General features: G+C 34.2%; 1 protein-coding gene across 1 annotated transcript; it reads left to right on the forward strand.

Annotated features, from left to right (window-relative positions):
• LOC126969866 (myrosinase 1-like) lies at positions 1-12,768 on the forward strand. Its single transcript, XM_050815443.1, has 4 exons — positions 1-107; positions 291-427; positions 10,114-10,774; positions 12,448-12,768. The coding sequence occupies exons 2-4, from the start codon at positions 414-416 to the stop codon at positions 12,766-12,768; spliced, it is 996 nt and encodes a 331-aa protein (XP_050671400.1). The 5' UTR covers positions 1-107; positions 291-413.
• Positions 12,769-23,496: the final 10,728 nt, after the last annotated feature.

The following is a 23,496-nucleotide window of genomic DNA, read 5'->3' on the forward strand; positions in this document are numbered from 1 at the left end:
TACATTTATCTTTGAAAAAGCGTTCATATATCGTCAATGTAAATTGCAAGATAGATGCATCGGAGTGTCGAGATGATATATTTTGGGAAAACAATGCTATTACTATGGTGAGTGTTGTTGTTAACATTAATAATAGATACCTATATATCTTATTTTTATATCTTTTACAGTTAATTGCTTTTCGGTGTTTTTGCATTATCATGAACTGAAACTATTACACAAAAAGAGATAACAAAATATCTTTTAATTATTAAAATAAGTATAGTGATAATTTATTATTCTTTCTGTAGTTTGATGCACATAACAAGTGCCACCAAATTGAGGTACACATACAAAGGATTGAAACAAAATAGAACTTTTCCGCCTGAATTTTTATTTGGCGTAGCAACATCAGCATTTCAAATTGAAGGAGGATGGAGCCAAGGAGGTACGGATTTTATTTATTATTTTATTATTATTTATTTATTCTTTTATTTTTAGAGCATTAGCAATGAGGCCATCAGCTCAACCATACTTTTGAGTTTTTGAAGTCGGTTTCTCTAACCGTAGTTTTTTTTTTATTTTTTACTTTTTAGTGTTACTAAGCAGGTTGCTATGTTGCCATAAGATTTCATTGCTTTTTATTGTTATATATTAAATAGTAAATTTTTTTTAAGTAGCTATGTGTAGGTCTACAAAAGGTTCCGCGTGCCTTACATTAGATCCCCTATTTCACGTTCTTTTGTTCTTCTTCTTTTACTCTTTCTCTTCCTCGTCTTCTTTTACCATCACTTGGGTACCATTCTGTAACTCACTTGCACCATTAACCCACTTTATCTAGCAGCACGTGTCCTGCCCATCTCCACTTTTGTTGGTCGGTTCATTTGATTATGTTGTTTCGTTTAATTTTATCATTTAGTTACGTAACTTTCCTCAGGACAGTCTTTCTCATATTATTCTGTCATTTTTAACATAGAAGTACTAACATTATATTAATTACATCATTCACCAGACACTTGGCTTTTTTAGCAAGTGAAATTAGCCACAGATGTCCTTACGCGCCCTTCTTAAAGATGTAATCCCTAAACACGCGCCGTAAAATGTTTGATATACATACATATATATACATACAAAATAGTTAACAATTATGTCAATTATACGGAGCTACTCGGTAAAATATCTTTCACCCTACCTTCGAGGCATCTGCCTAAAAGTATTCATAATACATTACATACATACATACATTATACATAGACAAAACTCTCCAATTATCAGAACTGGTGAACAATATAACATGCTTGTTAGAAAACACCCAAATGGATATATTCAATGAGTCACTTAGCTCACTTAAAAATAAAATACTAACATACTTTAAAGTCATACTATAAACCTAGTAACATAAATTAATTTTCACATTTACTTTCATTTATACTTAGTTATAAAACACTTACTTTAAATTATTTATTTAGTTAAATTGCGTTACATGCGACTTAGTTACTAAACAAAATTGTAGTACTAAATAATTATCACATGCACGTCGTAATAAGGCATAGCAATGAACGACAGAGGGGCAGACATTCAAATATATTTTTCCTCTAGGTATTCATTAATAGAATAGTAACATTTTTCCAAAAGTAACTTTTTCAAAGAGCTTATGAATTTTTTAATATTGGTTTCGGCTTTTAAGTGTTCTGGTGACTTATTATAAATTTTAACTGACATTGGGAAGGGACCGGAACTGTGTAATGTTAATTTAGATTTAGTTTGCATGTGATTATTTTTATAGCGAGGTGTGATATTTAATTATTATTAGTCAATGCTGTGAAATTCTCTTATACGTGTGCATATTAGAATTGTAAATAAATTTAAGTCAATATATTTTGTAAATGTATTATTTTATTTTTATTTTATTTATTTATACTTTAATAAAACGGCGTAAGCCAATTACAATATTAAAGTAAGAATTAATTGCAAACTAAACATATTACACAAATAATAGTTAATAAATACAAAGATTACTGTAAATAACTAACAATTAATTAACATCCAACTACCGTTCATCCATTCCTCTCACAAAAACGCAAGCACTCTGTTAAAATCGTCTGCCATCCATCCGCAAATAAATCACAAGCAGGGTTGGCTTCGAGAAGAGCGTTGAGAGCAGAGAGAGACCTCGGTATAGGTGCGAGCCACAGTACGATATGTCGGACTCGCGAACAATCTATGCCTGCGCCTCGAACAGTAATTGTCCGGTACAAAGATTCTACATAGCTCAACATGCAAACTCGGCGCATCTATATCACCTCTGAGAACTCTGCACATAACTGCTGTCGTTTTCGCCTAACCTCGAGGGAGTTGTAGCCTAATGTACCCAGAAGAAATTTTGTGGGATACATATAGGGGTAGTATCCATGCATACATTTGTAAAGGTACCTAAGAAAAGCTTTTTGCACGTTTTCACGCAGAAGGAGTACATAAGTACTTTCATGCGGATACCACACACACATAGCTGTTTCTAGCTTGCTGCACACTAACGCACCAAATAAAAGCTTTATGACTGAATGTGAAATCCCCAGAATTCCTCAAAACAAAGCCTAAAATTCTATAGGATTCCTTGGCCAGAGTTGTAATATGATCATGGAAGGTTAACTTTCGATCGAATGTGACACCCAGGTCTTTGATAGTTTCTGGTCGAGATATCGAATCACCACCAATTTTTAATCAAACTCTATTGGGCACCACTTTCGACCGAATGTCATGGCATAGCATTTGGACGTATTAAATGCCATACGGTTTCTCAACCTCCACTGGAACACAGCTTGCACATCATTTTGGAGTGCCATGCAATTTGAATCAGATTTGATTTCTTTGAAGAGTTTCAGGTCATCAGCATAGACCATATATACCGAGAATTATCAAGCACATCTGGAAGATCATTTATCATTAAAAGAAACAGAAGAGGCCCTAGTATCGGGGTTAGTCAGGGGACTAACCCCAGATCGCGTATGGTAATGATTGGATTCGAACAGACCAAGCCGGACATATTGTTGACGGTCACGCAAGTAGTCTGCGATAAGTCGGAGAAGTCTCGGTGCAAAGCCAATAGCGCTAAGTTTTTGTAACAATACGTCATTATTGACCCTGTCAAATGCTTTCTGGAAGTCAAAGTAGAGCACGTCAACCTGAGAACCACGATCTAGTTTGTCTGAGATAAAATCAACTAGTGACAACAAGTTAGTGTCTACAGATCTTTTCGGCCTAAAACCATGCTGTTCGCCACAAATGTATGTGTCCACTTGCGCGTAAATGTAGTTGTGAATAATGCTTTCAAATACCTTTGCGGGCGAATACAACACTGCAATAGGACGGTACTCTTCAACTTTCGATTTATCAGAGCTTTTTGTTATTGGAGTAACTCTCGACAACTTCCATTGGGACGGATATTCTCCCGATTCCAAGGCAAGATTGAAAATATGACAAAGAATATGACGAATTGTATGCCACAAAAGTTCTTTTTTGCCAGCTTTAGAACTGCAGGATGAATACAATCCGGTCCTACGGAACTGCTCTGCTTCAACTTGTTGATTCCACCTATGACATCATCAGGTGTAATATGAAAGATGTTTACATAATTGCTGTCATACGTCCTATCGAAACCATAAGCTTCATCTGTATCGAGTACAGGTATATCTGGCAAAAAAGTGCTTGAAAAAAAAGTATTAATAATTAATTAATGTATATTATGTTGAAGTGCCTAATAAATAAATAAATTATGACCAACCCAAAACCAATATGCTGTTGTGTTAAGCTTATTACCATATTTAGAACGTGCCACATTTAGCAGTGCCATTATTCAAATTCAAATATGTGTATGGCAGTTTGAATTTTTTTTAAAAGTTTTGTGATAAATAATTCGATAGCTAGAATGTTAAATACATTTTGCAAACGTAAATTTAATCATATTTGTAAATGCTTATATAATTAGTTATGTTTTTAAAGTAATAACCCTCACTTCTAGGATTAATGCGCAAATAAAATTTGAAAAACAACAAAATTTTATGAACGATGCGGGACTCGAACCCACGGGCTCCGGCATTCCGTGACGGTGCTCTAACCAACTGAGCTAACCGTTCGAGTGTAGTATCTTATAATTTAATGCTCATATAATGACTGTAAGTAACAAAACAAAATATCCAAGTCTAGTTCGACGCCAAATGTTTACGTGTCGGTCGTTAGAAATTAAAACTAAATGGTTTATTCTTAAATATATTAACCTTAAATTTATCCTTCGTCACACCTCGCTTGCTCTGGTGTAAAAACAGATAAACAAAACATTCGTTTAACTTAATACCTCATAGAAACAACGTTAAGCAAAAGTACTTAGTGCCGTTTCGCCCACCTAAGCGTGCCGCAAAAAAATAAAAATAAATACTTTGTTGGAAATAATAGATGCCCCACAAACGCTGAATTTTGTGCACCGTTTTTTTTAAGAAAATAAGGGACGAGACGAGCAGAACACTCAGCTGATGGTAATTGATACGCCCTACCCAATGCAGTACCCCTCAGGATTCTTGAAAAACCCAAAAATAACATAAGATGTTAGGTCTCATTTGCCCAGTAATTTCAGTAGCTACGGTGCCCTTCAGACAGAAACACAGTAATGTTTATACATTACTACTCCACGACAGAAATAGGCGCCGTTGTGGTACCCATTATCTAGCCGGATTCCTGTGCCAAGGAGCCTCCCACTGGTGAACCGTTGCTTAGACTCCTTAAAAATTTTAACAAAAAAACAACCGACTTCAAAAACACTATTCCAAAACAATAGATATAATATGCACTAAAAAGTATTCTAGTTACGATTATTGTGATGTTTGGAGTCGACTAATTAATTAGATTGTATAAAGATACGCAATTATTTTTATTATTTTTAGTGCATATTATATCTATTGTTTTGCAATAGTGTTTTTGAAGTTGGTTGTTGTTTGTTAGTTTGTCATGGATTCCATAATCAGAACCTAACCAAACTCTCACCAAACTCCCCAACTAGTATATATCCTTTGCATTAAAAAAAGAATTATCGAAATCGGTTGGCAGGATATTGAGTTATTCGTTAATTTGTAGCGCACATACTTATAGCAAATTTAAGACTTTTATGGTTTTCTCATGGTTGCCACTGTCAGATCGGGACCAAGACCACTCGAGAAGCACCAGCATTCAATTAAAAAAAAAGAATTGTAAAATTGGTTCACCCAGTCAAAAGTTCTGACGTAACAAACATACTGACGAATTGAGAACCTCCTCCTTTTTCGAAGTCGGAAGTTATAATAAGTACTTTACAGATATAGATATTTTCAATGATCGTAAATCTGTGATAATGATGATGCGTACGTCCTTACTGATGAACATATAATATAGTGTTATATACATTCAATGTAATTTAATACAGCTGTCATGAGCTACACAATGCTATCACCGAGGTCTCTCTCTGCTCTCAACGCTCTTCTCGAAGCCAACCCTGCTTGTGATTTATTTGCGGATGGATGGCAGACGATTTTAACAGAGTGCTTGCGTTTTTGTGAGAGGAATGGATGAACGGTATTTAGATGTTAATTAATTGTTAGTTAAAAAAAATTGTTAGCTATTTACAGTAAACTGTATATTTATTAACTATTATTTGTGTTATACGTTTAGTTTGTAATTAATTCTTACTTTAATATTGTAATTGGCTTGCGCCGTTTTATTAAAGTATAAATGAATAAATTATTAAATAGTTAACAAACACCAAAATTGCATTTTTATGTAGGTTGCGGAACCCCGCGTATTAAAACTTTGTAAAAATAATATTACAAGAAATAAGAAAGATCCTGTGATCACATATTATCATCAGTTAGTATTTTGTATGTTCATAATTTCAATGTAAAATAACACGAAGCATATTATGTAACAAAATTTGAAAGATGCCATTGAGTGTCAAGATGCCACGCCAAGAAGCATGTAATAGTTGCCGTAGTATAAAAGCTAGTGTTCTTATGTAGTGCGGTATCTAGTTGGAGCGCAGCGGCGATCAATCCTTAATCTAAGATTTCATCTGTGGCTAACGTAATTGTTTTTACAATTAATTAAGGTTTTTATTTTTCAGTAAGTTATAGTAAAGTCTAATTGTGTTACTGTTGTAATAAACTAAATAAAAATAAAACCAAATTTCGCTGATAATATTGAAAGATAATAATTTCTATTCTATATATGCTATCCATCCATAGCATTGTCAATATCATCATGATATGCAAAGATAAGATTCGAGTGACTTTTGAAGTGACACATCTTAAGTGATGAGAGAGTTGACAGATAAGAGATAATAAGAATTAATAATAATATTGACACACTTTTTTACACAAATTATCTTGCCCCAAATTAAGCATATATATAGCCTGTGTTATGGGTTGCAAGACAATGATATATTTAATACAATAAATATACATAAATACAGATAAACATACAGAAATACATTTAAACATCCATGACTCGGAAATAAACATCCATATTTATCATATTATAAATGCTTGCACCTACCGGGATTCGAACCCGAAAGAATTGGAGAACAGAACTGAACTAAACAGTCAGTAATATGAAGCTGATAAGATCAACCATTAAAAGAGAAAACGCACTTTTGACACAAATATAAAGACTTTGAATATAAGTACTTATAATAAAAACAATTTGTTATTTTTTAAAGTGATAAGCCTCACTTCTGGGATTAATAACACAAATTAAATTTGAAAACAAAATGTATGAAGGATTTGAACGGTTAGCTAAGTGCAAAGAGTGCTCGCACGGAACGCGAGAGTTCGCGAGTTCAAGTCCCGCATCGTTCATAAATTTAATTTGAGTACTTATAATAAATAAAATGGAACTAAAAAAAATTGAAGTTATACATCTGTAGGCGCGTTATCAAAATATTATGATGAGAGTGAAATTTTAAGATGCGCGCGCATTAACAGGTTGAAGTTGGTTCCTTAAATTTTTTGTCGTTTGCGTCATTCGTTTCTATATATAATATATCCATTATTAAGACAGGCAAAGGGTTCAAGCCCATACTCATTATTTAATAATTAATTGTCAAAGCAATCTTTGCAAGATTTTACAAAATATTTCTTTCTAATAACGTAGAATAGCAGGAGTAATAAATCATTTTAATGATTTTTGCTTCGTTAGGCCAAAGAAAAATAACTTCTTGCGTGCTTATGTATGCACACAAACACTTTTTTTTGAAGTTGAAGCCAAATAACTTAAAAATAGGTACCTTCCTATCTTATCTAAAGTAGTGATAGATACACTGATAGATTATAATATAAATGTATAATTATGATAATAATTACCTGGCCTGTAGTATAAGAAGTTTTCGAGATTTGGTTTTTTTTTATAAAAATAAGGGACGAGACGAGCACGACGTTCAGCTAATGTAAATTGATACGCCTTGCCCATTACAGACATAAGATGTTAAGTCACATTTGCCCAGTAATTTCACTAGCTACGGCGCCCTTCAGACCGAAACACAGTAATGCTTACACATTACTGCTTCACGGCAGAAATTGGTGCCGTTGTGGTACCCATAAACTAGCCGGCATCCTGTGAAAAGGAGCCTCCCACTGGAGCTACCATAACATGAACTGGACCCAATGGAAACAAAGAAAAGTAGCACATATGTGTTCTGCCATACGTTTATGTTATAAAATCCCAATCACTGTTCAGACATTATCTATAAATAAATTTAAAATGTTTTATTAAAAAATGGCTCTGTCACAAATCCTATTACTCCACAGCTGAATATTTAAGTAATCAGACAGCCTTTTTTTTTTTTTTATGGAATAGGAGGACAAACGAGCGTACGGGTCACCTGGTGTTAAGTGATCACCGCCGCCCACACTCTCCTGCAACACCAGAGGAATCACAAGAGCGTTGCCGTCCTTTAAGGAAGGTGTACGCGCTTTTCTTGAAGGTACCCATGTCGTATCGTCCCGGAAACACCGCACAAGGAAGCTCATTCCACAGCTTCGTGGTACGAGGAAGAAAGCTCCTTGAAAACCGCACTGTGAAGGACCGCCACACATCCAGATGGTGAGGATGATATCCTAACTTGTGGCGTGTTGTGCGAAGGTGGAATTCGGCGGCAGGAATCAGGTTGAACAGCTCTTCGGAACACTCCCCGTGATAAATGCGGTAGAATACACACAATGAAGCGACGTCTCTACGCAACGCCAAGTGATCCAGCCGTTCACAGAGTACTGGGTCCCCGACAATTCGAGCTGCTCTGCGTTGCACGCGGTCAAATGGATCGAGCTGATACTGGGGTGCGCCAGACCAGAGATGACAGCAATACTCCATGTGAGGCCGGACCTGCGCTTTGTAGAGCGCTAGAATGTGGGCCGGCTTGAAGTATTGCCGTGCTCTATTTATGACGCCCAGTTTCTTTGAAGCCAGTTTGGCTTTGCCCTCCAGATGGCCACGGAATTGGCAATTGCTCGAGATTTCGAGACCCATTATTCCGATACTAGGTGAGGCTTTAAGGGAAGTGTTCTCGAAGAGCGGTGATACGGCAAATGGGGTTTTTTTAGTGGTAAACGCGCAAACTTGAGTCTTCTGGGGGTTAAATTGGACAAGGTTCAACTTACCCCATTCCGCGACCTTCTCGAGAGAGGACTCGATAGAAGACACAAGTTTCTCCCGGCACTGGTCGACGTTTTCCCGAGAGAGACCTCGGTCTACGGCATCACTAGTGCTGTCGTCTGCATAGCAATGCATGTTGGCGGTGTCCAACATATCATTGATATGCAGAAGAAACAGCGTGGGAGATAGCACACAGCCTTGGGGCACTCCAGCGTTCACGGGCTTGGGATTCGAGCAATAACCGTCGATAACGACCTGTATGCTGCGCCCAGTGAGGAAGCTGGAGGTCCACTTGCATAAGCTCTCGGGAAGCCCAAATGATGGAAGTTTTGCGAGGAGCGCCTTGTGCCATACACGATCAAAGGCCTTCGCTATATCCAGACCAACTGCCAGGCCTTCCCCCTTGCTTTCAATAGCCGCCGCCCATCTATGTGTTAGGTATACCAGAAGATCGCCAGTCGACCGACCATGGCGAAAGCCGTACTGCCGGTCGTTGATCAACTGGTAACCCTCAAGGTATACCAAGAGCTGGCGGTTAATTATGCTCTCCATAATTTTGGAGAGTAGGGAGGTAATAGCAATAGGCCTGTAGTTTGCCGGATCCGAACTGTCTCCTTTTTTTGGGATCGGATGGACAAGGGCTGACTGCCTGGGAGCCTGGGACTAGACTGCGATTATTTTGTAGCAATAGCAATGACATTACAAAAAAAGGAGCGGTAGTAGTATCTAGTATATTAAACATGACATCAAAAAGAATTCTATAGGAATTTTGAGAAAATAAATGTCTTTTATGCCTTTCTACGTTATCAGGAGATACTTTCACGAATTATATGTGAAAAATTTCGATAACTTGGGTTTCATTATTGCAATTGTAATAGGATCTATAATATTTTCAGTAATAAGTCATGTTAAATGGAAGACTTATCAACAAGTAATAAGAAACGTATTAATACTTGATAAAGATCCTAAAATATGAGCGATGCATCATTCTTTTCGGAATGATATAGTTGCCTTAATAACCGATATCTATAATATCGGTTATTTTAAATTTAATTAATTTTATGGAAACCTTTAGCATTCAAAATCATGTCTTAAGAATTATTTTTATTTTTGTAACGCAATATGTAAATGCACATTTTCGTGGTTTCTGTTGAGACACTTACTTAGCGCAGTTATGTATAGCACAAAATCGTATTTACATTGCCCCATATCATTATACATTAGGACCTTAAACTGCGAAGGTATACTGGTATGGTGACAATACAACCAACAAACAAATAATACGCGTGCAGTAAATTCACCTGCTGCTCACGGATATATTGCTGATATATTTTACTTTAATAAGAGACAAGACGAGCAAATAATTCAGCTTTCAGTAAATGATACGCACTGAAAAATTAAAAATCAAGACCAAAAAATTACAGATTTCAAAATTTGATCACGCTTTTTTTGTTATTCAGGGCGCAGTTGGTCGATGTGGGACTACCATATAAAGACTGATCCTCAATATATTTCCGACGGTTTCAAGTATGAAGTTGCTGCGGATTCATATAACCAATATAAAAGAGACGTCCGCCTACTAAAGGAGCTGGGTGTGAATGTATACAGATTTTCCATATCATGGCCCAGAATACTACCTCTCGGCACACCGGATTATGTTAACCCTGAAGGAATATCATATTACAATAACCTTATCGATGAACTTCTCGATAATGGTATAACACCAATGATAACTATTTACCACTGGGATCTGCCTCTTCGCCTAGCCGAACTTGGTGGCTGGTTGAACGAAGATATTGCAAATTGGTTAGGAGATTATGCCAGAGTAGCTTATCAAAATTTCGGAGACAGAGTAAAGACCTGGCTAACAATAAATGAGCCATTTATTCACTGTAGCCTTGGCTATGCATCTGGCAAACACGCGCCCAGAATTGTTTCTCCTGGTGAAGGCTTCTACGAATGCGGTCGCAATGTGCTTCTCGCTCATGCAAGAATGTACCACATTTATTACGATGAGTTCAAATCGCAAGGCGGCAAAGTCAGTCTGATCTTCAGCAGCGATATGGCCTTCCCTCTCACAGATTCTCGTGACGATGCGGAAGCAGTTGAAGATTATTTTGCCTTTACGGTACGTACCAAACCAAAATTAAATAGACTAATTAAATGTTCTAAAATCAGCGATAAGATTTTTTTTTATCTTTTATTTGGGACATATGAAAACTAATAGACCTAGAGTTCCACTTTTTATAACAAAAATTAAAAATTTTGTAATGCTCGAAAAAGCTAGCATCTAAAATACATAAGATAAATTTACAATACCGAAGCATACTAAGTACAAATAAAAAATAATATTTTTTAAGTATACATAAATTCAAATTCAAATTCAACTATTTTTATTCAAAATAGGATTTAAAATCACTTATTGAACGTCAAAATCTACCACTCATTCAAAAGAGACTGCCTCAGACCTGAGAAGAATGGGCGCAAGAAACTCAGCGGGATTTTTTTTTAATATAAAATATGGATTTCAATGTAATATCGTACAATAAACATTTATAAATAAAGAGCCTGAGGGTGTTCGCTTCATTCCCAGTCCGTGGTTTCATTAAGAAAATCGTTTATGCTATAATAACCTTCCCCACACAAACGTTTTTTAACAATTCTTTTAAATTTCGTAACACATTTGTTTTGTACATTTTCTGGGATCATATTGTAGAAGCATATACATCGCCCAACAAAAGACTTACTAACTCGACCCAACCGAGTAGTAGGCACGACAAGTTTATGTTTGTTCCTCGTGTTAACATTATGAATGAACATAATATGCTGTTAAAATCAATTAACTTGTGAAGGGTTCCACATATTATTTCAAGAATAAAAATAAATTGTTTTATGTAAAAAAAATGCGGCAGCATAATACAAAGAATAATGAAAACAAAGATTACAATCATTTACCGTAATGAATTAGTTATCTATATAGGATTTACAAATATGTAACGTAATGTAATGTAAGTAACATTACAAATATAATTCATGCACATTTAGGCTATAACTGCTTTTTATTTATATTGGTGATGTTCAAATTTAATCTGTAAGCTTTAAATTAACTTTAAATTTGTTAAAAGTGTTCTTCTAATCGCGTTCTACTTCAGTGGTAAAATCAGCCCCAATGACACTTTTCTCTTTTGAAGGTACCCATGTGGTATGGTACAGAAAAGGAAGGATATTTCACAGTTTAGTTGTAAATTGCACTATGGAGGCAAGGCATACATGCCTTCATTGTGTTTTAGTTTGGTTTTCAAGTGATGATAAGTATTGGTAACATTTTCAAATCCTAGTAACATCTCATACTGTGTTTTGCTTTGGTTTCTAAGGGCCATGGTAAGTGTTGGATACCATTTCAATGTTAGTAAGTGTTATAAAACGTTCCGCGAATCATATTTTTACACTTCTAGTATACAAAAATTTTGACAACAATCTTATCTACATCTCCAATAGTCTTATTTAGCTTTAGATTCATAGTTTGGTAAGGTATAGGAAAATTAAGTTTTTTGCTTTCCTGTAAAATTTGATCGAAGTCCCTTACTGGGTTTTGATTTTGGACAGCCGAATTTTATTATACGAAGTTGGAATTCGGCGACAGGAATCTCTACGGACCAAGGCCTATAATAACTGCCGTAGCAAATACACAATATATTGACGACTTTACGCCATGTGATCAAGCCGTCCCCAAAGCTCTGGAGCCCTGAACAACATTAAATTGAAAGTTGTTTAGTAATTAAAAAATTATGTACATTTCAGCTTGGCCAGTATGCGCATCCAATCTTCTCACCACAAGGCAACTATCCTCAGCGACTCATATATAGGGTTGGCAATGCTAGTTCGGCTCAAGGTTATAAACACTCCCACCTTAAACCCTTCACACCTGAACAGATAAACTATATCAGAGGAACTGCAGATTTTTTCGCCCTGAATAGTTACTCCAGTTATTATATATACAGAAATGATTCGTTGAAAGAACTCTTTGCAACGCCTTCATATGAAGATGATCTATACATCGGTACCTACACTGAGCCCCAGTGGACGATAGAAACTAGTCCGTGGATGTATGTAAGTAAATGAAAATAAAACCTGCACATGCACACTGCACCTTTTTGTATGCTATTTTCAAAAGCGAGAGTCGATTTTATTTTACCTCAGCTGAGAAGGTATAGTAATTGTAAAATTGATGGTTCTCTAAATTTATTTTCACATTGCATAACTGGGCGGATTCATTTAAGAAATAACTACCAGAGCCTTTGCTTCCAAGATAAATAGTATCTACTGTGTACGTTCTCCGCGCCTTTCAGCCCAGTATCTCGACACAAAATGGCATGATAGCAATATGTTAGACTCACTGTGACTGCCATATTTGTGACGTTTTCGACAGTAGATGCAGCGGGCCAAGAACCAACTGAAGTAGTCTGGATAAGAGAAGTAACGATTTATAAAAAAAAAAAAAAAATAATGATATGCGAGTTGAATGCAGAGTTCAGAAATGCGCCAGTGCTGTGACCCAATTATAATCGATAACCATAATCATGAGTGCGTCGATAAAGTTAAACACTAAACCAGTGTTTAACTTTTACCATTTCACACTAGGATAAAATGATGAAAAAATTATTTTATTATTTTTTCATTATTTTATCTACACCCAAGCTTTAAGTCCTCTATTAAAGATTCTGAAACAGCTTATTGCCACCATTAATACACATCCAAACGAGTGTTATAATGTTGTACTGAATTTCATAACAACACTCCTATGTTTTTTTTTTTCGATCCCTTCATGCGCAAAGAGTTTCAACAGACAGCCACATTCTTATTGCTCGATGCGTGGTATCTGTATGAATTTCAAAAAAAGAACATTTTAGTTTACGCGCGTTCCAAACTGCCAGAACGTCGCGCGCGGTAAAAAAAGAGTAGGTTATTCGAATCCCCGTCATTTTTCTTCGATATTTTTATTGTTTTGTTAACAAAAAATGAGCGATTCATTTTAAACGCTGCAAAAGAACAATATATTCGAGTGAATTTTAATTATTGCACTATACAAAATGCAAATTACCTATAAAATAAATAATTGTTTCATTAATACTTAGTTTATTTGTATATAATCAGTAATGAATGATATTAGGTTACTACTAGGACTGGTGTTTTAATGTTAGCAGTAAGCTAACTGTTCCAGAATCTTTTAGAGGATTCATATTCTGGGTGTAGATAATGTCTTGTATGCAACTGTTGATTATTAGGTATTAAAACACTCATAATAATGAAATCTCAAATTTTATACTGCATTTCATTAATACGCAAGTCTAAAACATTTTACGGCATTTCTCGTGCTTATCGATGAATAAAAACTCATTTCATTTGGAACGGAACCTGACACGGTATCGCAACTTTGGTATTAACGCGATAAAACGGTAAGCGAACGATAATGTCGTTCTTTTATGTCTTATTTTCTCAACCTTAATTAATTTTTCTCCACCACATACTTTTTTAATAATATATGATTCTAAGTTTTCAATTGTAGTTTCTTTTTTCAGACGCCACACATGCAGATACTTTTTCCTCTCTGTTCCTTCAATGTCCTTGGAATTTGTCATTCCTCCTTTTTTTATCTCCTTATTTGGATACCTACTTTTTCTCGAACGAACTTCTGTGCATACATTATCCTCTGTTATTTCATTAGTTCTTATTTGCGGTTCCTCAGCGACTTGTCTGTTATTGTAGTTAGTTCCCCGCTCTTCAACTACAATATTTTTATCGAGTTCCATCAGTGATTTATTCTTACTACTGGTCTTTGAAAGTAAACCAATATTTGTTGATACCGCATTTTTCGTGGCCACACTTGGTTTTGCATCCACCTTCATTTGATTTTGTGCTGCAACCTTTGCAAACGACATCGATGGTTTATTAATGCTCGATTTGGATTTTTGTTCTAGATTCCTAAATTCTTTTAAGCATGCTTCTAGATGTGAGTTTTTAAGTTTAAGTTCTTTAATTTCGTCTTCCAATATGTTAGCTCTGTCTGCTTTTTGTTGAATAAAGTACATACTGTTTCGTAATTCCTTTAACTCCAGCTCAGTTCTACTTAGCCGTTCTTGAAGCTGCTTAGTTATCCAAAATTATCGACCTATTGCTATACTTCCTACCCTTTCTAAGATTCTTGAAAGAATCCTTAATAATAGACTCGTCAATAACTTACAAAAAAAATCACATTATATCTAATATTCAGTTCGGATTTAGGAAAACTCGATCTACTGCTGACGCAGTCTTTGAGCTAACAAACTTCTAGTAAAAAAGCTCGACCAGTTAGGTTCACGAGGCCACCAGTTGGACTTATTTGAGGATTTATTAAAGGGGAGATCTCAGTGTTTGCGTATTGATAATATCACCAGTAGCCCTCTCTTTTTAGTTTACATCAACCAGTTATGTAACATGTCACTACACAACGGCCGCATAATTACATTCGCCGACGATACTGCTTGCATATTCTGGGGAGAGAGTTGGGACGAAGCCTTTGTAAATGCTCAAATTGGTTTTGATAAAATTTCTAACTGGCTTCAAGCCAATCTCCTAAGTTTAAATACCGATAAAACGAACTATATGACTTTCTCAATTAATAAAAACTTCCAACCTTCAGTAGATGGTTTTAATATCATAGCTCATTCTTGTTCCTGTACTGCGCTGTCCACTTCATATTCATGTAATTGTCCAATTATCAACAGAACTACAACAGTAAAATATTTAGGTGTCATCTTAGATAATAATTTAACTTTTGAACCACATATTCTTCTTTTAACTACGCGAATTCGTAAACTGATAGCCTTATTTAAAAATATTCGTCATTCTGCAGGTCCTAAACTAATGAAGATTATTTACCATGCCTTGTGCGAATCTCTAGTTTCTTTTCTTACTGTATCGTGTACACTTGTCACGTGGGGAGGTGCTGCAAAAACTCAATTGATAACAGTAGAAAGAGCTCAAAGAGCCATCCTTAAGGTGGATAATTTCCGCTCATTTTTGCATCCTACCCCTGTTTTATATCAAGACAGTAATGTACTAACTGTGAGGCAACACTTCATTCATAGATTTATGTTACGATTTCATGGTCTGGTTAATGTGGAAGACATAAAGGAAGCCCAAATTAGAGGTATTAAATATAAACTATTTAGCGTACCAAAGTTTAATACATTCTTCACCAATAGATTCCCGTGTTATTTAGGTAGCTTTTTGTTTAATAAGATATATAAAGAATTAAAATTACACAAAGTAAACCATCAAAAAAGTAAAAAACTTCTATTTGAATGGCTGAAACACGTGGACTACACTGAAACTGAAAATTTACTTAATATTGTAAGGTAAAAATTTTCTACAACACATACACCAAGTCACTACACACACACACACCTTCACATAACCATCATCTACACTAACACCAATTACTTTCAGTATCTAATTAAGTTTTGTTTATCTAATTAAGTTTCATTATAATATATTTATTTTTTGTATATTCGCTCCATCATTTTAACCATGTGCTTTTGTTACCTATTTCAAGCGCCGGTCTCTCACAATTATAACAATGTATCAATATAGATTTTAATAAACTGTGTATTGTAAGATTTTATAGTGAGAGAAAATAAATATATTTTGATTTGATTTGCCATGCGCCTAACGTGATTTACGTGATTGATTCGCGGCATGACATGATTACGGTAATTGGTCCGCGCTCTTGACATATTGTCAGTTTGTCAGATATGTGGACGATGTATGCGTTATGTATGAGGGCTTAGTGTGAGGTCTTCTTCTAACGGCCGTTCCCAATATTCTGTCTATATCGTACTTGAGATTAAAATCGTAACTATCGTTGACTTTTCTGTAGGTACCAATAATCTTATCGACAGTAACACACCTTATCCGTACACGCTGTCTGTCAATGGGACGGCGTATAGCTTACTAGCGATAGAAGTTTGTATGGAAATTGCAATTCACGCGTCCCAATATAAGGCGATAAGAATGACTTATCGGGTATATTTTGACATCTTTAGATTATTAACAGCTAATTACTGACAGTAGAAGGTAGTAACTTACCTCTTGTTGTAGATAGTATATTGGGAACGGCCGTAAGTGAACAATGGAACTGATTGTTGCTCGACATATCTTCGCTGAGTATGACGTTACAGCCTGCGGCAGTTAGAGAAGTCATCTCGATTCAAGGGGATCCGACAAAGGGAGACGTGTAAGCGGTGAAGGCACAAACTAGTGATATTATTCCTGTCAAACTTTGCTCTCATTTTCACTCACAAGTTCATGGGATCATCAAATTCATGGGAATCATTAGTTAAGAATTTCTACAGCTAAACCGTGAAAACTTAGGTACCTACTAAACTAATAGTTCAATAAATTTAAAAGGCAATATTAAGCATATTATTATTACAATTCATGTTACTGACTCTTAAATATTACTTTTATAAAAATATCAAAATAATATCTATCCTACAAAATAGGTGTACCTAAATCTAATCTGTGCCAATATCTAAAGCTGTCTGTAATATCTATATCTGTCCTCATAGCAAAAAGTAATACACACGTCCTTCTAATAAATTAACATTTTAGAATTAACAAAATCATCAGAAGTAAAAAATAATTCTTACTCACTTTTATTAAAATAAAAGTAAATAAAACCAGTGGACCAAATAATTTATGTAATCATTCACTGAGTTAATATACCTAAGTAAGTATGTATAAGTATTTACTGTTACATAAAATTGGTCAAAGATGGAGAATTTCCAAGTTCAGTCTAAAACGAATATAAACTTATTAGTATGGTACTATAATTACAGTAATTAAGTAAAAAAAAACTTGGTATTTATTACTTTCCTACATAATATTATCATGGAACGACTTCACAAATCAAATAAAAAATAAACAATAGAAACAATAATATATTCATTTTTCGGCACTTACAATATATATTTATAACTACTTATCTAAAATATAAAACATTAGGTGCTACAATAACTATAAATATAAATATCACAATTTCCTTTCATTTGGACATTATTGAAATAGATCCATTAACGACAAAGTTATTACTATCTTTCTAGACAACATTGTCAAATATTTAAACAATAATTCGGTATCGCAACCGCCAATAGACAGAGCCAGTAACGAAATAATATTCTTTCGATGACATCCATCTCAGATAACTAATTGGAACATTCAACTCTTGGTCAACTTAAATACGATAATAATGTATAAGCTTCTATTAGAAACGTCTAAAATTGAAAGACATGGTAAAAAAATTGAATAGGCATCTTTACCCTTTTTCCCCCGTGTAATAATATAATACATACTTATTAATAGTACTAATTATAAATACATCTCTTATCTAAATTCACTTTGTGTATTTTGGAGTTTATTGGAGTTAACTCCTTAAGAATCGATTTTCATATAAGGAGCCCGGTATGAGAAAAAATGGAGAGTAAAACCTATTCATCAAATGGCATAGTAACGTTTTTGCTGCGCATCATTTCTCGTATTTTCTTGTATTTTGAAGCCTTATTATGTTATTGAAATTGATTTATTATTCTTATTTAATAAAGTTAAGTGAAAATTCTATAAATTATGAAAGAAAGTGGTGTAAATAATAGTGCCGAAAATTTGATAACCACGTGTGAACTAAGTAAGTTACAATTCATACATTAATATGACATATATTGTATATATAAACATGTGTGCTTTGTATTTATTAAATATTGAATTATCAATATAGTTCATAGAAAATATGAGCTATGCAGATAATTAAATGTTTGATTTAATATGGAGAATATATATAGCGCATTTCACGCCAAATAGACAATCTTTAACCTAACCTAACATTTTAGTTTTTAATTAAAACGCTTTTATTAGCTTCTGCTGCATGTCTGTTTGTAACCGACTCCCATTGGACTTGATTTTGTTTAGTACCTGTTCAAAGACAATCGTTCTTGAGGAGTAAACTCCAGTAGTGCGTCGGAGCTGACACACACTTTTTTTTCATTAGGTATTTAGGTTTTACTATAAAATATATACAAGGATATGTAGAGCTATCTATCAAATTATAAAATGAGGACAGGTTACATGAACGTTGCCTCGAATTTTTAGCGGGAGATTAAAAAATACTTCACTCAGAGTTGAGTAAAAATGTATCGTGTATACTGTCTATGGCAAGCCTGTTATGCGACAGGCTGCAGTTCGTTCAATACTGTCTAGTCAATTACACATAGCTACTGTTCTGCTAACACAATTGCCGATCAGTGTCGGATCACATGCAGCACTCGCTGGTGTCTCTGGCCGTGCTCCGCTTCCAGCCGAAGAAGAAGAAACCGACTGCCAGGCCGAGCACCAGTGCGAGACAGAGCCACACGTTGTAGGTCATGAAGATCAACATGAGCAGGTAGGAGACGGTAGCCTGGACGAAGTAGAGGCACGTCTGGATGATGTGCTGCGTCGAGCACATGGATGATCTGAAACAGAACAACTCGTGATAAGCACTCTTAGGGTAGGGTATGTCGTCTGCTGGTCATTTACAGATCTCTAGAGATGATCAGATAAATTTATTTCTATTCTAAAATAATTTTAAGACTTCAAAATATAAAATATTATGTTATGCAAGTAAATTTTAATGTCGGTAAACTATTAAATAAAAGTGTATAAAGTTCAACAGCTGCAGAGTGCAGACGGGTGTCCGGTGTACTTAAAATTGTTCGTGCTAACGGTCGGATTTTAAACTGTACAAAAGGAACCAGAAGATTGAATTCAAAATAATCTCAGGGAGTATTTCTTTTCAAAATAACAAAATAACTAACACACTATAATATATTATACACCACATAAAACTACTTTACATGATATTACTTCAATAATTTTAATTTTTTTTTTTGTCTTTGTATTTTATTTTATAAACTTCTACTATTTTATAACCTTGTAAGTCATTGTTTTTGGATATTGTTTTGTATAAAACGACCAAAATGATGACTCGCGGAGCCTTAGCTCGTCAGGAGGAGATTAACCTCCAACTGACTTTGCAGCAATTAAAGGCAGCTAAAGAGGAAATCCTGCAGTTGCATAAGGAAAGGGATGAAAATGAAAAGGAATTAATTGATATGCTAGCCAGGAATAGACAGTTGAAAAGCGAGATGGCTGAGTTGGATGAGAAATGTTCAAATGCTATTGGGGAACGTGACCAACTTCAAATGATATTAGAAGGTTTTGGGAACTGCAGTGATGCATATGAAGAGGCCCTGAAGCGCATCACTGAGTTAGAAATTGAATTGCATGATGTTAAAAATGAAATCAGTAATTTTCAGATCTATAAATCCAATTTGACTCCCTCACATAACCAAAGTTTATTTGATGAGTTGGTCTGTAGTGCTCCTGAAGTTGTTTCTGCTAAGACTAATTCCAACAATAGTTTAATAATTAACCTTACAAGTCACAATAGTCACCTGAATTCATCTAAAGAGGTTAAGAGAATTAAATGTAGCAGAAACAAGCTGAAAAAGTATATTAAAATAAATAAATACATAAAAAAGACAAATAAATTAGTAAATAAGCAAAAATTAATGAACAAAAATGTAAAATTTAGTAAAGAAAGAATAGATCTAATTAATCAATTAAATTTATACTCATTAACAATTCAAAAGAACCAATTAAAATATGAATCAGATATAAATAAATTAAATAATGAAATCCTAAATCTACAGAAATCATTGGAAACAATGAATAACAGATACAATGTTACAAACAAACAAGTGAAGGATCAAGTACTGGTTTTAGATGAACTTCTTATAAACAAGGAGTCCGTGACAAGACACCACAAATGTGCTACCTACAACTTAGAGAAGAAATCTGAGCCTACTTGTGAGCCTCTTGCTAATCAGCAATTACCTTCACACAAATATAATCAAAACACAAGCTCATCTGATACTAAGTCTATCAGTTCCTTTAAACCAAATAATGTGAATAGCAAAATTGTAATGTTTAGTGATAACTTAGGTAAAGGTATGGGCCGGCTTATTTCAAGCGAGATGGGACAGGCAGTAACAAATTATTGTTTACCAGGACTAACCTTTTCACAGATTGTGCAAAGGCTATCTAAATTTAACTTCACCCCTGACACTACCTTAATGTTATTAATTGGAAACAGAGGAAATACAAACAGAACACAGCTAATCAAACAGTTTGAGTGTTTAGATTCTCTAAACATAAAGAATGTTGTTTTGTTTAATTTCCCCTACGGTCACAGATTGTCACAATCTGAAAATGATATCAGATATAAATTGAATTTATCACTTGACATGTTGATATGCAATAATAGAAATAAATTCCATTTGATTGATATAAATAATTATATTAAATCTAATTTCTCTATGAGAAATATTATTCCAATATATTTAAAACAACGATTAGCTATATCGCTATCATTTTATTTTATACAATCAGCCAAAAACTTGGTGTATCACACTGCTTCTATTGAGCAGTCTAAATTTGACATTGATAATAAAAATAAAACTTTGGAAATTATTCCAAACAATTTAAATTAATTTATAAGACAAAAGGGAATACCTCTTGCAATGAACCATGTTATAGTATAGTATCAAACAAATCAAAATTTATTTGTTGTAATAATGTTGTTAATCTGGTACACCAAAATATTCAGGGTATGTTAAATAAGGAACTTGAAATTGAAATATACATGAATTGCAATAACATACATATACTCTGTATTACTGAACACTGGCTTAAATCACATCACATCATGTTTAACTTCACTAATCACCGAGTTGGTAGTTCATTTAGCCGAGTTAATTCAATACATGGTGGCTCATTAATATTAATTAATAAAAATATTAAATTCAAGGAACGAAAGGACATTGTGAGCCTCTCTGTGGAACTAGTGGCCGAGATAGCTTGTATACAATTAGATCAGTTCATTATTATAAGTGTGTATAGACCTCCATCAGCACCATATGAGGATTTTGAAAATGTGATGGATGCAGTCTTGTCTAGAGTTTGTAAGGACAACAAAAGGATTCTGATTTGTGGAGATTTTAATATTAATCTATTAGAACATTCCTCCATGTGTACTAAGTTTAAAAGTCTGTTCATGTCATATAATCTCAGTAACTTGTTTATAGAGCCAACTAGAATAACACTGACCACAGCTACTTGTCTAGATAACATTTTTACAAATATAAAGCCTAACAGCAAAAGTATAATAAATCAACTAGAATCAGATCACTGTGGACAACTTATTAGTTTTGATTGGCCGACAAAGAAAACTATAACTAAAGACATCACTGTTGTACCAATTACACAGGGCCGTCTGAATTTATTTAAATCTTACCTATTTAATAAATTGCAAGTAATGCCTTTAGAGGAAAATAACCCCAATGTTCTATATAATAATTTTTTTAATTTATTTAATACTGAATTTAAAAAAATATTTACATCGAAGACCATTACAATTAATACTAATACCAAATTTAGTGAATGGGCTACAACTGGAATTCATAAGAGTAGAATGAGGCTCTACAGCCTCTATGATGAAAAAACTTTCAACCATAATCCACTCTTTCTGGAATATGTAAAAAAATATTCAAAAACATTTAAACATGTTTGTCAAGCAGCAAAATCTTTATACTTAAGAAATAAAATAAGACATTCTAACGATAAAATCAAAACTACTTGGAAAATTATTAATAATGAAACTGGTAAAACAAAAGATCAAAACTCTGAGTTTAATCTAAATATTAATAATGTAATTGTAAAATCAAACTTAGATGTTGCTAGAGCTTTTGAAAATTTCTTTACCAATGTTCCCATATCTACCACTAAACATTTAAACTTATGTCCAACCAGGGCAATATCATTACTTTCTGCAAATGTTACTAAATGTTCAAATAATTTCCAATTTAAGTATGTTAATATCTCGGATATCATAAAGTCATTTAAAGAGATTAATGTTAAAAAGACAGCTGACCTCTGGGGTATATCTGTTAAAGTAATAGGCTCTCTGATTGATATAATAGCGCCTGATCTAGCCCTAATATTTAACAAATGTATAGACTGTGGCACATTTCCAGACCTCATGAAGCATAGCAAAATAATACCTTTATTCAAGTCGGGTTGCTCATCAGATCCCTCTAATTATAGGCCTATCTCAATTTTGCCCACCCTGAGTAAAATATTTGAAAAACTAATACTGTGTCAACTACGCGCTCATTTTAACATAAATAAAATTATACATGATAAACAATTTGGATTCACTCGGGGACGTTCAACTGTTGACGCAGGTGTTGCATTAATGGAACATATTTTTAGTGCTTGGGAGGATTCACAAGATTCTTTAGGAATCTTTTGCGACCTTTCCAAAGAGTTTGATTGCGTCCAACATGAAATTCTAATCAGGAAATTGCAACACTATGGCATAAGAGGAAGTGCATTAAATTTATTAATCTCATATTTGAATAACAGGATACAGTATGTTGAAGTTAATAGTGTAAGGTCTTCAGGCTCCGTGTTAGGAATGGGTGTCCCGCAGGGTTCAATTCTCGGACCATTTCTGTTTTTAGTTTATATCAATGACCTACCCTATCTTATAAAGAACACACATGATATAGTATTGTTTGCGGATGAAACATCACTATTATTTAAAGTTAATCGACATGCAACTACTATTGAACATGTAAATAATGCTATTTCTAAGGTAGAACAATGGTTCAAAGTAAACAATCTTCTTTTGAATGGTAAGAAAACGAAATGCTTAAA

The sequence above is a fragment of the Leptidea sinapis genome, chromosome 19 (assembly GCF_905404315.1).
Source record: "Leptidea sinapis chromosome 19, ilLepSina1.1, whole genome shotgun sequence".
Classification (NCBI taxonomy): domain Eukaryota; kingdom Metazoa; phylum Arthropoda; class Insecta; order Lepidoptera; family Pieridae; genus Leptidea; species Leptidea sinapis.

Coding starts and splice junctions, on each gene's coding strand:
- LOC126969866 (XM_050815443.1), top strand. Junction 10,775..12,447: donor AAGATTATTTTGCCTTTACG/GTACGTACCAAA, acceptor TGTACATTTCAG/CTTGGCCAGTATGCGCATCC.